Raw genomic sequence first — 16,007 nt, 5'->3', positions numbered from 1 at the left:
CTGTCACATGACCTTCAGACACGCTTGGCTCCATTCTAAAGGTCTGACACTTTTTTATGCCTTTCATACTACATTATAAATGCACTATAATTCAGCCTACAACTTTACACGGTTTAATGTCATATTTGGGTGATCTCGTAGTCTGTCTATTCGGGTGATTTGTGCTGTGTATTTCATTAGAAATGTACTGCTAACGACTCGAGCTAGCAGTGAGTGTGTTAGCTAAAGCAGTGATTCTGTCAACCAGCCTTTATTTTTCATTTCCAGGACCCCCAGTTTAATGTGCGTTCAGTCCGCACACTCCCATTTGACACCGCGTTATCTCTGATAATTGACACTGTAAAATTCTACGTGTGAATTTGAGAAATGGAACCAGAGTTGAAGAGCTGTATAACGGGTCCATTTGGTTCCTAGGGTGACCAGATGTCCCCCTTTTGCGTGGGACAGTCCCACAGGCCGCAGGCGTCCCAAAAATTGAGACACTGTCAATTCAATTCAAAGGGCTTTATTGGCATAAAGCAGAAGTGTACACACTACAGAATACAATACTATACAATGAATCAGAACAATGTGTACTAGTGAAAGCAGTGAAACCGTTTTCATGTATCAAGGAAGGTTACATGCAGGCAGAGCAGGGGTATATAAAATGGTCTTTGAGGTGGTTGTGTTCCATTTTATATCCTTCTCCTATCACAGCAGCTCACGAATCTTGCTGCTGTGTTTGCACATTGTTGTACTTCACCCAGCAGATATGCTAGTGTTTTATCATCAGTGGTTATGCCATGTGGGTAGTTATGTGTCTCTGATGTCTTGGTACAGTGGGCAGGCAGTCCAGACTCCAGTAATAAATCAATGTGGTCACAGACACATATTTTGTTAAGAGACACTGTTCAAGGGAAGGTTTTTTTACAAGCTTGTTTTTCCTATCATCCTAATAGCTGTCGTCCTGTTGTATATGCAAGATATGTTCTTTAGCCTGTTAAAATAACACGAGAAATATCTCCTAAGCTACGGCAGGTTAATTCATTAATAATGAATGTACTGCTAAAGTCATCTGGGTTTAAATCACTCTTGGGACACCATCTCAGTGGGTCTTACTCTAGTCTTGACCCAGGTTTAAACAACCTAGCTAGTTAGTTGTATGCATAGGTTTACTGCGGTTACATGTATGAAAAAGATGAGGTTCAGAGTCAGACATAGTTTTACTGAGGTTAGGTTTAGGAATACGTTTAGGCTACGGCATAGTTTTACTGAGGTTACGTTTTAGGAATAGCTGCTGCTGGTGATCGTTCTGAGGTTGCCAGATTTGACCCGGAGTGAGTGTATTTTGGGGGCGTACGCTCTAGTATTCCTCTACAGTAATAAACCCAGCTTTCATTCATTTCCTTGTGCGTTCCAGAAGCAGAACCATGGCTGCTGTGCAGACCACCGAGTCAGACCAGATCAAACAGGTAATGCATTCTCCTCTATTCAGCTCAGTTACAGCCATCGAGGACAGTGGTTCTCAACCAGTGATTGGTAACCAAATGGACCCTTATAGATCTTTAAGCCACTTATAGGTCCACTTGGTTTCATTTTACGCTGTCAAGAGTTCTATTATTGTTAAACGGCTGCATTACTTAATTAAAGAATTGTTATTTTGATCAACGTTGTTATCTCTACTATAGCACACCACATTAATACAGCATGGAGTTGTGGACAAAATTGTATCCAACATAAGTTACACCCATTCTAGCTTCTTTGCACGGGCTGCCCATTTCTTTTAGAATTACATTTGTACACTAATTACCCACATAATTACCCACATTTGAAATCATATCACCCCCAGCCTTATTGATTATTTATGGTGTGTGTGTGTGTGTGTGTGTGTGTGTGTGTGTGTGTGTGTGTGTGTGTGTGTGTGTGTGTGTGTGTGTGTGTGTGTGTGTGTGAGCAGTTCAAGGAGTTCCTTGGAACATACAACAAGTTGACAGAGAACTGTTTCATGGATTGTGTGAAAGACTTCACTACCAGAGAGGTGAAGCCAGAGGAGGTAATTAATCAGTGATGTTAAATTATATTGAGGAAAAACAATGCTGCTAATTGTTCCAAAAGCTTTATACCCCGTAGGCCTATATACAATTACAAAATGCGACATAGCTCTGTTTACACAATGCTGTACCCCCTCCAACTGTATATATGTTCCCCCTTTTCAACAGTTTTTATTTTATTTTTGACACTTGCTTTTCGCAATGTAACGCTCCTTTGAATTGAAATATTGATGTTGCGAGATTTTCAATGTAATGGGTCCCAGGACCCACAGGGGGTCATTCAAATGGAAAGACATTTTTGTATGGGTCCCCAATAAAATGTTTTTTGAGCGATATTTTCAAAATGTTTGCCTCTTTCTTATGTTATTTTACAATTTGGCTAATGATTTTATTGTCAGGGTTCCCAAGGTCATGAAATTCCTGGATATATTTTGAAATTAGAAAAATATTTTTCCAGTCCTGGAAAAGTTTTGGAATTGATCAAGGGTCCTGGAAGGTCCTGGAAAAAATAGCTATGCATTGTCTTTGGTTATTGATTTTGTTAATACCTCTGAAATTACAAATTAAACATTGGCCAAATTGTCAAATATTAGAGGCAGAAATTGTGAAAATTTGCGAGGCTTTGTGAGCATGTAGATCGGCTATTTTCACAATAAAACCGTGTTATACAAAATTCCTCTACTCTTAGTGCTCATCCGGGTGCCGGGGTCCCCAGTTCAGATATGATTATTTCGGGGGTCACAGCCTGAAAAGGTTGAGAACCACTGGCATACACTACCTGTCTTTAGGCATTGCACATAAGCATAAGCGACTCGTTATTGAGCTGAATTATTGTTATATAGTCCTAGAAATTGGGTTCAATATTCTGGAAAGGTTTTGGAAATTAATTTGTAAAAATGTGTGGGAACCCTGTATAGTATAAATTGTTGATTACTTTTGATGCAGTAATAATTGTGACACTCTTGCTTCTGCACCGTGTGCTCTGCCTCTCCTCCGATCAGACCACCTGCTCCGAGAGCTGTCTCCAGAAGTATCTGAAGATGACTCAGCGGATCTCCATGCGCTTCCAGGAGTATCACATCCAGCAGAACGAGGCTCTGGCGGCTAAAGCAGGCCTCCTGGGCCAGCCGCACTAGAGCCTCTGGGGACCTCCTGACAGCAGGACCAGACTGGACTGGACTGTGTTTGCCGCCTTCATTTGGCTTCACTGGGTCGGACTCGGGGCATCTAAAATCAGGGTTTCCTAAAGTGGGTTGCAGGGGCAACCTAGGGTGCCGTGATGCCAGTCCAGGGGTGCCGCGGAATCATTTGATAATATTTGGAATTCGTCAATATCACTTCAGTACGTTTAACCACTTAAGTAAAACAGACCTGATTTGCACTGTACTTGATGAGTTATTTTTTTTCCATCTACCCCAACTCTCTTCACCAAAAATAGCCGATCTACAAGCTCACAATGCGTCACATTTTGTGACGTGTTGTGAGCTTGTAGATCGGCTATTTTTTGGTGATCGGATGTGGGGTTAAACATCAAGTATAAAGTTATGTTCAGTCAGTTCTGATGAAAGGTTATTTACATGGGTGCCCCGAGTAAAAAAAAAGTTTGAGAACCCCTGATCTAAATGGCTCTTTTTGTCTACAAAGGCTAGAACCCTCCATCAACTGACACTTTCATGTTTTGTTGTTCAGTTTGTACAGATTTCAGTTCTACCTCCCGAGCAGGGCCCAAGTTATTTGAAAGCGAGCCATAGCATAATGTCAAAACAAACCCAGATCCTGTGAAGTACGTTACACGTTCACAAAGTCTTTGTAGTCAAAAAGAGCCATAGAACCGCACCGGGAAGATGGTTGTCGCCTCGTGCTGTTCTGCACCAGGACATTCACGTGAAGGTCGGGTGACCTTTATGTCCCGGGAAGACATGAGACAACAGCTGGACGCTCAACAGATCTCCAGATCATAAAACGTTAAGATCTGTAAGTTGTAGATGTGACCTTTTTTCTTTTTGTTAATAAAATGTCATTTTGACCAGTCTGTTAGTGGTCGTGGTATGTTGTATGGTACTGCGTGAATGTCAAAATGTATTCTCTTCCCTGAGTGAGTGAGTGAGTATGCATGCATGCTCTATTGGCTCAGTGGTAGGAATTTCAGCACTTGTGCAGGAGACTCGGGTTCGAATCCCTGGTACAGATTGCAGCTTTAAGTATGTTATTAATTATTAATAGGCGAGATTGGGCCTACATGAAAACACATTTCCAGAATAAGCCATCCAAGTTCAAGTCTCTGTGTGCGCCTCTACCACTTCCCCACCGGTAGGTGTCACTGTTACACTATGCTCTCATGCGCTCTCAATCTCCCAGCAGGCTTATAGTTGAAACTATGATTGAAGCAATTGACTCACCAAAGACAGCTAATTATTAAACTATCCTCATTAACATTATTGGTTAATAATAGACGAATAGAATACATTTGGGAGAATTTACAGCATAGTAGTGGGCAATGTGTAAATACAAAATTAAACACTTATTTGGTATATGAACATTTAGCTCAAAACTATTTCAGCTATTTAAGCACTCAATATGTTGCCAAACCTAAACAACATTGAACTAAAGTACAAATTATTATGAACTACACCTAGCAGCCCTTATACTTATGCACTTAATAGATATGCACTTTTCTGCTGGAGATTTTCCATGAATGGATAGGCCTATACAAAGAATATAATTAGTAGGCCTACCAACCAAACCAATGCATGCATGGATTGTTGATACTTTAGATTATAACACATGAATATTGTGGCACATATTCTCTCTGATAGTGGTAGTGGACTACTCTTAATCTGAGTAGGCAAATAAAAATACATTTTAGATGTATAAAATAATAATGTAGGTTATTTTATTAGCTGCATGCATTCACCAAGTGTGTCGATGATGATGTTTTCAGTCCAGGTGACAAATAATCACATCAATCAATTCGATTTAAAGGTGCTTTATTGGCAATGGGAAACACTTCATTGTAATGTTTTCACTATTCGATCATTAAACAATATAGGCATATATGATATCTACAAAAACATTAAAAAGCTGCATTTTATAAGTGGCCTATGTGTGGTTGCTATATTTGGCATGGGAAACACGTAATTGTTTCCCAATTAATCGATTTCGATCATTAAAAAAATATAGGCTATACAAAAAATATATTATAAGTATCAGTATCTTCTTTGTATCTTCAGAAACTTCATCATCTTCAGGGAAACACACACACACACACACACACACACACACACTCAAATAATTTCACACACACACACGCGCGCACACACACACACTCAAATAATGAGTGTGTCAGTGGAAGGAGAAGAGGCAGTGTCCATGGAAGGAGAAGAACCTGATGACACAGAGGCAGAGGCTGGAGTGGTAGAACCTGGATGAAGAGGAGACACCACAAGTGTTCATTAGTCAACACGCTTTTATGCCAGGTAAAGTATAGGCATATAAAGCCTTAAAGGAGTAGTTCACCCCCAACACAACTTATTTAATTTTCTATTGATTACTCACGCCATGCATGGAGACTTCAGTTCAATAACAATGTTTTGTATTTGTCGCATTAAGACAATAACTTGATTACAATTAATGTACCCCTGTTAATTCCAAATGCATCTGAAATCAATGGGGGTAAATTTACTATAATGGTTTATTATTTATTTATAACACAAAAATATAATTGAACTCAAGTACCCATGGTGTAAGTAATCAATAGGGGGGAAAAAATACATTTTGGGGGTGAACTACTGTTTCTTGTTAGCTTTTTAACTGTTGAGTTTATCTTGGACTGGACAATACCTGACAGGATTGGTCATGCTTCACTTGACATCATCACAATTAATGTCTAAGACGGAATTAATTCCCCTTGCACTTTAATACCCCTTTAATTTTCTAATAGATATAATGTTATTTTACTGGCGTTAATTCGCTTACCATCTCGGCGTCGTTTCTTCCTCTTCATCTTCTTGCGGCGGCGGTCGATGGACTCCACCTCGGACTTGAGAGAGGCGTAGTATGTCCTGATCCGGTGCAGTTTGTCCTGCATGAACTCGATCCGCTCTGCGGCGGACAGAGCGAGCAGCTCCTCCGGACACACATACTCCACCACCGGACATACATACTCCACCAGCACGCCCCCGGCGGCGGCCGACTGCAGGAAAAAGTCCGTGGTGGCGATTTCATGCACGTCTTGTTCGCTGTGCTGCACCTGGCGTGGGAAATCAATCATTTTGATGTTTAGTAGGATATAACATTTTATTTTGTGACGCTAGGCCTAAATAGAACTTAAAGGTAAATGTGTTCCCTCGCACAATAACTGATAAATAGCCTACAATTTAACTACAATTTGGACATTTTAGCAAATAAAACTGCACGTGAGTTGCTTAAAAAAATATAATAGACCTAATAATCTTTTCAAATGGGATTGATTGATTGAAGAATTTATTAGAAGTTTGCAATAGAAAAAAGTACAGTTTCATGACAGTACAAATCACTGGTAGAAGGTCAACTAAAAGATCCTAGAAAGCCGAGGCTTATTTCCACAGGAATATCCTAGTTGTGAATTGTGTGGAAAACGGTATAACAAATGATCATCGATAAATACATACAATAAATACATAATAAATAAATAAAATAAATACATAAATAAACTAAAGTAGTAGGCCTACCTTGGGGGCGATGGCACGCTTTTCAGCAGTAGTAGTAGGCCTTGCAGTAGGCCTTTTCGGGCTGCTGCTGTGGCAGCCAGTGGCCTTTTGGTGGCGGTGGGCCGTGCGCTGTGCGGGAGGACTCGGAGGAGTCTCCCCGGCCCTCCGGATCCTCTTCTGCGGTGGAAGATCCACAAAGTCCTGGAAGCGGCTCGGCTGGCGTTGGCTTCTCTGCTGACGGAGCATAGTGGAGGCTGAGCTGAGGCCAAAGTAACTGAACTGAACTGAAGGAAGGCCTCTTATGGGCCGTGGACCACCGGTCCTGTCCTGGCCACACCCCCGGCCTTGACCCTTCATTACCATCACCATGGTCATGATCGTTGATGTCTGTCACAAACATCATCCATGGGCATGTAAATGAGTGGGCTAATGATATGTAAACACAGGTCCCTATGGCTCTTTTGTGATTCTCTGAGGAGACCATCCTCATCATATAGCCCAGCGTTAAATGGTTAAAAATAACACAGTATATTATTCTGATAGTAGTGCAGCATCTTTCCAGCACCAGTAAACAGACAATACATGTGCATGCAGGTTGGGGACCTTCGTCAGATCAGAACAGATAACTCAACTACTCTAGTCTACAGGACCAGGATAAAAACTACTGAAACTGGAAGTGACAAAAGACAAATAATAATAAGACACATTTATTTTATTTAACAAACTTTACATTTTTGCAAACCTCAGAGTGCCGCAGGGTTTCAAAACAGCAAAGGCAACCAAATTACCCTCCTGTACTGTACTGTACTGTACTGTACTGTACTGTACTGTACTGTACTGTACTGACTAAACTTAGAATTAGAAGACAAACATTCTGAGGAATTATCATATTTGAGGAATTATTATCTGTTGTCCATTGAATGAAATCTGCAACCCACCTGGAAAATGTATTTTCTGTTTACTAAAGATATAAGAGTGATATATTTTAATATTTATATCATGATTATTACCATTGACGTTTTAACAATTTGACCAAAACTACCAAGACATTTAAATAAAACGAAAACACTATCGAAATATGGATAAACATTTATTTAAATATAGAAGGATATACAACCACCCTAAGGACTACAAACCAACGAATGGATCCAGACATACTGCACATACAGCATAAACAGAGCTTCTACCGTTTTTCCTTTCTTTTATTTGTATTGAGAAAAAATAAATTAAGCTATTTGTTCCAAAAAGCTTCATACCTTATACTGTACTCTGTTTACACAATGCTGTATACGCCCACAAACTGTATAGGCATTTACGTTCGAATTAAACAAACGAAGTAAATGTCAAGTCTACAATTAAAACCGAGCTGGGACCCATTCTGTAATAATAATAGTTTAATAATAATAATAATAGCCTATAATCAGGGGAATCTTTTTGAAGATGACTAAACTAAAACTAACTGGGATTGAAACGGTCAAAACGAAATAATAAAACTAAAGATGCAAACCACTATAATACTCTTGATAATAATGAGTAAAGACAAGTATGTGTTCCCCCTTGGTTCTGTGCCTCTATTTGCAGCATAGTTCTACCATGTACAACGCTATTATACTTCAAAATGCAAGCCACTCTTGTTGCTTCTCAGCTTGTGAAAAATAACGGATTGTTTATTCTTAAAATTAAGGCAGATGATATAAGCATCAATCAACCAGAGGATGTGAAATTACCAAGAATGCAAATCATTGCTATTAAAATAACTTTATAAAAAGGTGTTGAGGGCAGGCTAATAATGGTAGGCCTACTTAGCAAGGCAGTGTGAGAGAGCATCAATTAGCATTTAGCATGCTATGGTCACAAGAAGCTACTGAGTACACACACACACACACACACACACACACACACACACACACACACACACACACACACACACACACACGCTATAACCTATATCTTATAGTTTAATTATACACTTTGCCTCAATAGTGTGTAATAGGGTAATAATGGTGTTTCTTTCTATAGGAGTGAGATTAACCCATCCCAAGGATCATGTATTCAGCAACAAAGAAAACTTTAAGAAAAATGTAGTTGCCCAACATCTCACTGATAGTAATAGAGCATAACAGGGCAGTTATCAAACAAGAATAAAACACAGCAGTTAAGTTTAGGAAAGAAGTAGCCTATATATAGTGTGCAATACATACTGCATTTAGTTTGCAGCACACATTTACAATCATTTCAATAAGTCGGCCCCTACCATGAAATGATGTTGTTAGAAGAATACACATTGAAGAAAATGCCAAAATGCAGGTGTGAGCAGGAGGAGCTTACAGTAATTACATCTCTGATGAGTTGAATGACTCCAAACACATTACACCAGAAAGTGTTACATTTACACTTTGGGAGTGGAAATCAACTCCAGGCAGAATTGAGTAACTCTGCCTTTAATCAACTATTTAAAATAACTGCAAACACTCAACCATTACACCAGAAAGTGTTAAAAATTACACTTTTGGGAGTTGGGAAACACTGACATGATCAACTCTTTTAAAGAACTCCAACTCTGAACCCAATTTAAATATGAAGGTGTTAAAATTACCCTTTGGGAGTTGAAATCAACTCTGAAATGTATAACCCTGAAATTTCAACTCTTGCAAATCGTTTTTTTAATACAGCATCTTGTTCAGAATTGCTCAGCATGAAACATTTCACTGCGCACACACACTCTTTTGCTCTCGCCTTCCAAAAATGATCTAATAGTAGGTCTATATAGGCTGTGTACCTCTACGGTAGAAATACTGGATGTCCTTCCCTTTTAGCACCTATAGAGCAGAGGTTCTCAACCTTTTAAGGCAGCGACCCCCAAAATATTCATATCTGAACTGGGAACCTCCCCACCCAGACAAGCACTTGGAATTTAGTTTGACTCGGTTCGACAGAGTAGAGAAAATAGCCGATCTACAAGCTCACAACCAGATATTTTGGATAATTTCTTATTATTCGATCATTTGGCCAATGTTTGACCAGTTTTCATAGCCTACAGTTTCTTTGGATTACTTTTGATGCAGTAATGGATGGAATTTTTTTCTTTTCTTCTTCTACTTTTGCTATTTGGACCCCACCCTCCAAAACAGGTACAATTATTTTGGGGGGTCCCCAGGTGATTAACTTAATGTGCAACATTGTTTTCTCACTCAACAGTAAACAAACCAACATAAAGTTTAAGTGTACAGAGGGTATCTGCACCTTGTCAAATATTAGAGGCAGTATTCATGAAAATAGCAGATATACATGCATGTGGATCTGCTATTTTCACAGTAGATCCATGTTATACTGTACAAAATGTAATGCCTCAACTCTTAGTGCTCGTGGGGTCCCCAGTTAAAATAGGATTATTTTGGGAGTCGCGGTCTTAAAAGGTTGAGAACTACTGGCCTAAAGGACAGTCTGTCTTTTAGTTGTGTATAGGCTACTGTACAGGAATGTTTACAGAACAGACGACCTGGTCACACTTTACATGTCAATGCATCCTGGCTGTATGAGCCACTTCTCCATTTGCATCCTGACAAGTGGACATACAGGTGTAAATACACTCCAAATAGGAGGGCCATCACCTCCTCTTGGAGGCAGGGAGGAGGAGGGTGGACATGTTTGACACCTTTTGGTGTCTGAATCGATCAAAGCTGTATTGACAAGGAGTGATAGGGTAGAATTATGATACATAATTCTCTGGTTTGTGTATGAGGGTCATATGACCATATAAGGATATATTATGAACTGAACTTACAGTATAGGAGACCACATTTTGGTCGGATACTGTAAGCTCAGGCTAATAGATTACAGGTCATAGTAACTTTGGTTGCCATGATATAATCATGTTTTGGTTTATACTGTATGTCACTAGTAGAAAATTACCAACACTACGTGTCACTGTCTTCCTTGTTATGATCTGGGAACAAATGAATGAGTCCCACGAAGATCTTACTGTCATAACTGTACTCTTTATATACTGAATGTTAACTTCCATTTTGGAAGAGAGAGAGAGATTTAGAAAGCTACCACTATGGTATGCTCACTGTCTGTCTTCCTGTCTGACTCTCTTCAAATACAGCAATCTAAGATATACGTCCTTTGGCTCGTCTCTTCTTATTTTGGTTATGGATTTTATCCATATTCCATACTTATTTAACTTTACTAATTATTTACATTTCAAGGAGGATTCAGGCTACACAGAGACAGCGGAGAGAAGACAAATAATTCATTGTGCGTCTCATTTAAAGGGACACCTCTTTAAGACTACCTTCCAAGTCAGCCATACTGCCCATGACCACATTTTGGATTTTAAAACAAAATGCCAGACGCCAGTGGTTATAGGAACACACATGGACACAGAAACTCTAATATGTGACAAAGCCTTTGAATCTTGAAGCTATATCTTAAGTTATAACTTATAAGCACATTTACAGCAATGTGCATAAGCAAAGAAGTGTATTCAGTTTAGTTAGCATTAACTACTATGTTTGTTTGATCTTAAGGCTTAAGCTATGATGTACATTTCTAAAACAGCATATTTGAAGCCAAGGCTTACTGGCCTTTGTTGCTGTATGAAAGTGCAATGTCCAGACAAATGTTTCCATTTCATCCATCCATCCAACAGGTGAGCAGGCATTGACATGAGTTATGTGTGGCTTCTAGAAACAAACATCAAGATCAAATCCCATATTACCAAACAAACACTGGCAAACAAAATCAAGAGAAAACAATCATCCAGAAAATGAATAAATTCCAAATTAAAAAATCTAACTCCATGTAAACAGACAGCAATAATTACACATACAGTACATCATCTGTTGACTGGGTCGTGAGTTTCTTTCAACTCTACATTTAGGTATGAACTGCATAACCATTATTGCAATCAAATGTAACATTGAAATAACTATGACAGCAACTATGAACTGAATCCAGTAAATGGCAGTCTAAGAACATAAAGATGCACTGACTGAAAGAGACATCAGTAGCCAGCACTCAGATTTGTTTTTACTCAAGTGGAAGTAGCAATGCCACAAATGTAGAAATATAGGCTACTCCGTTACAAGAGACAACAGTTCTGTACGCAAATGTTGTAAGTGAAAAATAGTGGCATCAAAATATACTTACATTACTCATTGTGCGGTTTTCCATTTCAGTTTTTTTTGTATTCTCTTGAAAATAGCACATCTACAAGCTCCCAGTGTGTACATCTGTTATTTTTGCTGAATGTTAGGCCCCCTCAATATCAATGCTAGGGTCCATTATAGCCCCATCATATGAATGCTAGGGTTAGGTAAGTGGTGGTTATGGTTAATCGCAGTACCCAGGACAGTGTGGCCCTGAGAACACAGTGGGCAGTGCACCATGACATACAATCTGGGTTGGATCCATTCTCTCTGTGGATATGTTTTAAAGAGGTGGTGCAATAGTTTTGCACGTTTTCTGTTTTGTATGTGTCTATGGAGTTAACATTACTCTACTATTCCCTGTGTGTTTTTGGTTTTCTTTTGGTTAGTGAAAGCCCGGTCAAAAGGCCCAAATGAAATACACCAATTTAATGAAATATAGTCCCCTCCTCCTTTTCGCCCCATACAACAATGTGGGTGTGGCTAACTTCAGCTGGATCACCACCCACCTGGCAACCAGGCATAGCCTTAATACTTAAAGGGATATTCCACTTTCAAAAAACGTTTGGTCATTTAATTGTCTAATCAGGCTTTTATGAACACCCTGGACAGTTTTTAATTAGCTTGATTCAATATTTAGATATTTGTTGTAAATGTTACCAGGCCCTGGTGACTCTCCTCCTAATATGTGAGCAGGCCGTGTTTTTTCAATACCTTTTTTCATTTATTTTGTATTTCATTTTTTCCATTTTCCCAAATAATTATTAAAAATAAATGAAAAAAGTTCACGTATTAGGAGGGTAGTTTGAGTCACCAGAAAAAATAATGGGTGTTTTTAACAAATCTATCATGGTTAAAATGAAGTTTGAAGTTACAATGGATGTGTATGTGTATGAGAGAAGCCCATAAGCTGTTTTTATTTTTTATTTTTATCACAGCACAATGTCTGGGCTTTTCTATTATCTAGCCTCTGGCTTTTCTATTCTCCACCCCCCCCCCTCCCTCCCCCCATTTACTATCCATTATCTGGCTGTCTAGAACATAATCAATGGCCTAATTCCAATGTCCTCCCTGTTGACTCACTGACTTACCTGATGTCACCTGTTAACGTCTAGGTGTGACTGTGAACAAAAGAACTTCTGGGGACTCAGATTAGAGGGTGCAGCTGCTAAAAGGAATGGAACAGCATTTTATTCATGACACTTTACATCACATTTAAAACTCTTTACTGTCCTTATGTACAGTCATTGCTTTAAAGTCTGTGATTGTTGATTATTATAATATTTACATTAATCAATTCGTTTTAATTTCTGTTTAGATTAGGGCTATATTATTCAACTTAAATTGCATTTCCATGTATCTACATGGCACGTTTCTTGTCCCCTTATTTTTTTAAACCAAGTATATATCTTCCATTCCGTCTCCCTTTGAGAACAGGGAGAAAACACTGCCGTTTGTTGACTTTAACTGCGATTCATGATTAATTTGCATACATCTGGAGGATTCCCCTGGTAACGCTATGAACTGTGGGTAATTCCTTTGCCAAAGGCTGCAAATGTACGGACTTAAGGAAAGTCAACAAAAAGGGGCGTTCCCACACCCTCACTGACTTACTATTTCAATTGGAACAACCCTCAAGCCCGAAAGTGAATGTGCACATTGACTTTGGCTAGGTCAGTGAGTCAGCAAGTCAACGGATTGGAATTGGGACGATTTAAGAACTAGTTCTTGCATTATATTGTCGCTGTCCGGCAGAAACCAGCTAAATCAATATATCAGGGTTTTGAGTGCCCCCCCCCCCCCCCCCCCATATGAATGAAAACATATTGAACCAATGAAAAGTAGTAAAAAGCATGACAAAATCTCTCAACTCCACTGGGCTGGATATTTCTTTTCTCTCCATTTCCTGAACATTTTACATTTTGGAGTTTGGCTTCTGCCCAACAACAGAACAGCCAATCGCAACAGGTTTTGAGCTGTTAAGTCTGACATCATTTTGTAGGCAGAGGAGAACTTTTGGGGCCAAAAGGCCCCAGTGCCCGTGAATCTTTTTACTATTTACAAATTTTTCTTCTCTTTGTTGTTGAAAGGAAAGTGGTAGAATTATACTTTAGTTGTTATTTTTGTCTCGGATCTGTTGAAATAGCGAGGGACAGATATTGATAATAAATCTGCTTGGAGGTCTGACTACAACATGATGTCACGGCTTAAAAGCCTAAGGATATTGCCGTTTTAAGACCAGGTGACAAATAACCACACACACCAAGTGGACTATATTTAAAAACTTTATTAGAAACAAAGAGAGCTCTGCTTTATCTTACATAAACATACAACAATGGCTTTACTCAACAGAGAATACCTCAATACTTTGTCACTCCTTTAGCTAGGAATCTCTGTCTTATAACCCAGCCTGCCTTTACATGTATCTCCACATTTAACCCAGACCAAGATAGAAAGTATAGAAATGTTTACCCAGCTCCTTATTTACATGGCCCTCTACTCTCCAACCCAACAGCACAGAGAGAGGAACAAACTCAAATTCATTCATTTCATCGTAACATAATGGTACAAAGGTCATTTTTTTCCTTTTAAAAAATACTAATATAAATCATTCTTTACAGTCGTGTAAAATGTATTTCTCAAATACATGTGTTTTTTTTTTTGTATTTCTTTCATCTTTTCTGGAAGCTATGTACAGAAACCGAAAGTTAAGAAAGGTGATTTGATACAGCTGGGTTAGTTTAGAAGAGAAGAGAGTCCAAAGAAGTTTTCATTACATTGAAAGCACAGAGACAAACCCATTCTGTCTGTCTGTCCGTCCGTCCGTCCGTTTTGTCTTATAGGGAAAAACGACATAGTCTGTCCTATCGAATAGTGGTCTGCATGGATCCATCGGTAACCGAAAACCCAGAGATCCTACCCGAGACCTGAGCGGGTCCGGGTCCAAAATATTCACTCTTGTCAAGGGTACGGGACGGGTCATAACTCTTAGGATTGCCTTAGGTCTCGGGTTAACAGAGAAACCTGTGTGGACCCGAGGACTCGATCAGCTTTATTTCCCTATGAAACAAATTAATCTTCAATTTAAAAACATCAAGACATAATTGGTTGTAATTATGTCCTAATTCTAAATCCCATTTGGTTTCCCATCTATTCTCACAAATTGAACAAGCAGTTAACAGACGATTGAACCGCTGTCAAAAATCTCAAGTTGCAGTGCAGTGTGAGCATGAACGCCACAGCGGTTTTCTTAAACAAAGTGAAAACGCAAAGAGAAGGTATAGTGCACAAAAAAAGCCCCCCAGAACATCTTCCGTGTGGTTTTTAATTATTAATCGACGGTAGTAGCACTAAGAAAGCCGGCAAAGCCTATGTATCCAAAGCTCTGCAACGCACTGCTCAGATCTGATACAGCCTATAGGAGATGGGCACATCTCAACGTAGTGGGGGAGGTTACAGGCGGGGACTACTCAACAACAGTGAAATGACCAATGCTTCAAAAAGCCTGGCTGAAAATAGTTAGATAATGTAGCCTGATAGAAGATTGAACACCTCAATGCGCCCAGGGTAGCGAGGACAGTGTCTTTGTGTCAGCAAGTCATCATTACACAGTGGTGAATGAGAGAAGACGCTGGGGGAAAAGGAGGCAGAGACCACTGGTTTAAATGCAGCTCTGCAAATAAAAAGGTGAATTGATCCCAGTGCCTGGTGGAAGATCATTTCACGATAAGTCTCCACGATACGATTATTGTGAGTGTTTTCTATCACGATTAAACGATAATAAAGATTCCAGACCATGATCATGGCTCATGAGCAGAATTATCGCATCTAGTCCCGTTGAGGTTCCGCTCTGGTTATTCTTTGGTCCATCGTGGACCAGCTCTTGATTATCCTCGGGTCCGTTTCAGACCGGGTCTCAAGTAAAAAAAGGGGGAAAAAAAGGATAAAAGGGGTGGGGTTCAAGTAACAAAGCCAGAGAGGTCCGTTTCAGAACGGGTCCAACTTGCCGGACCCATGCAGACCTCTACTATAAACAGCACGTCTGTCTGTCCGTCCCACAGAGACAAAGACTTATGGGTTTCATTTGTAGTCCTGATTGGCCACGTTGAGGACCAACACGGGTGTTTTGATTAGCG

The 16,007-nt window shown here is 39.5% G+C and overlaps 1 protein-coding gene across 1 annotated transcript; it reads left to right on the top strand.

The window, feature by feature from the left end:
- The first annotated feature begins 6 nt into the window (after nt 1-6).
- Nucleotides 7-4,062, top strand: timm9 (translocase of inner mitochondrial membrane 9 homolog). Its single transcript, XM_080750499.1, has 4 exons — nt 7-41; nt 1,400-1,451; nt 1,937-2,032; nt 3,032-4,062. The coding sequence occupies exons 2-4, from the start codon at nt 1,410-1,412 to the stop codon at nt 3,164-3,166; spliced, it is 273 nt and encodes a 90-aa protein (XP_080606625.1). The 5' UTR covers nt 7-41; nt 1,400-1,409; the 3' UTR covers nt 3,167-4,062.
- The last annotated feature ends 11,945 nt before the right edge of the window (nt 4,063-16,007 follow it).

Source organism: Nannobrachium achirus (genome assembly GCF_963921795.1).
Source record: "Nannobrachium achirus genome assembly, chromosome: 20".
In the NCBI taxonomy this organism is placed as follows: domain Eukaryota; kingdom Metazoa; phylum Chordata; class Actinopteri; order Myctophiformes; family Myctophidae; genus Nannobrachium; species Nannobrachium achirus.
The sequence above is the reverse complement of the archived record's forward strand: the minus strand, read 5'-3'. Positions and strand labels throughout refer to the sequence as shown.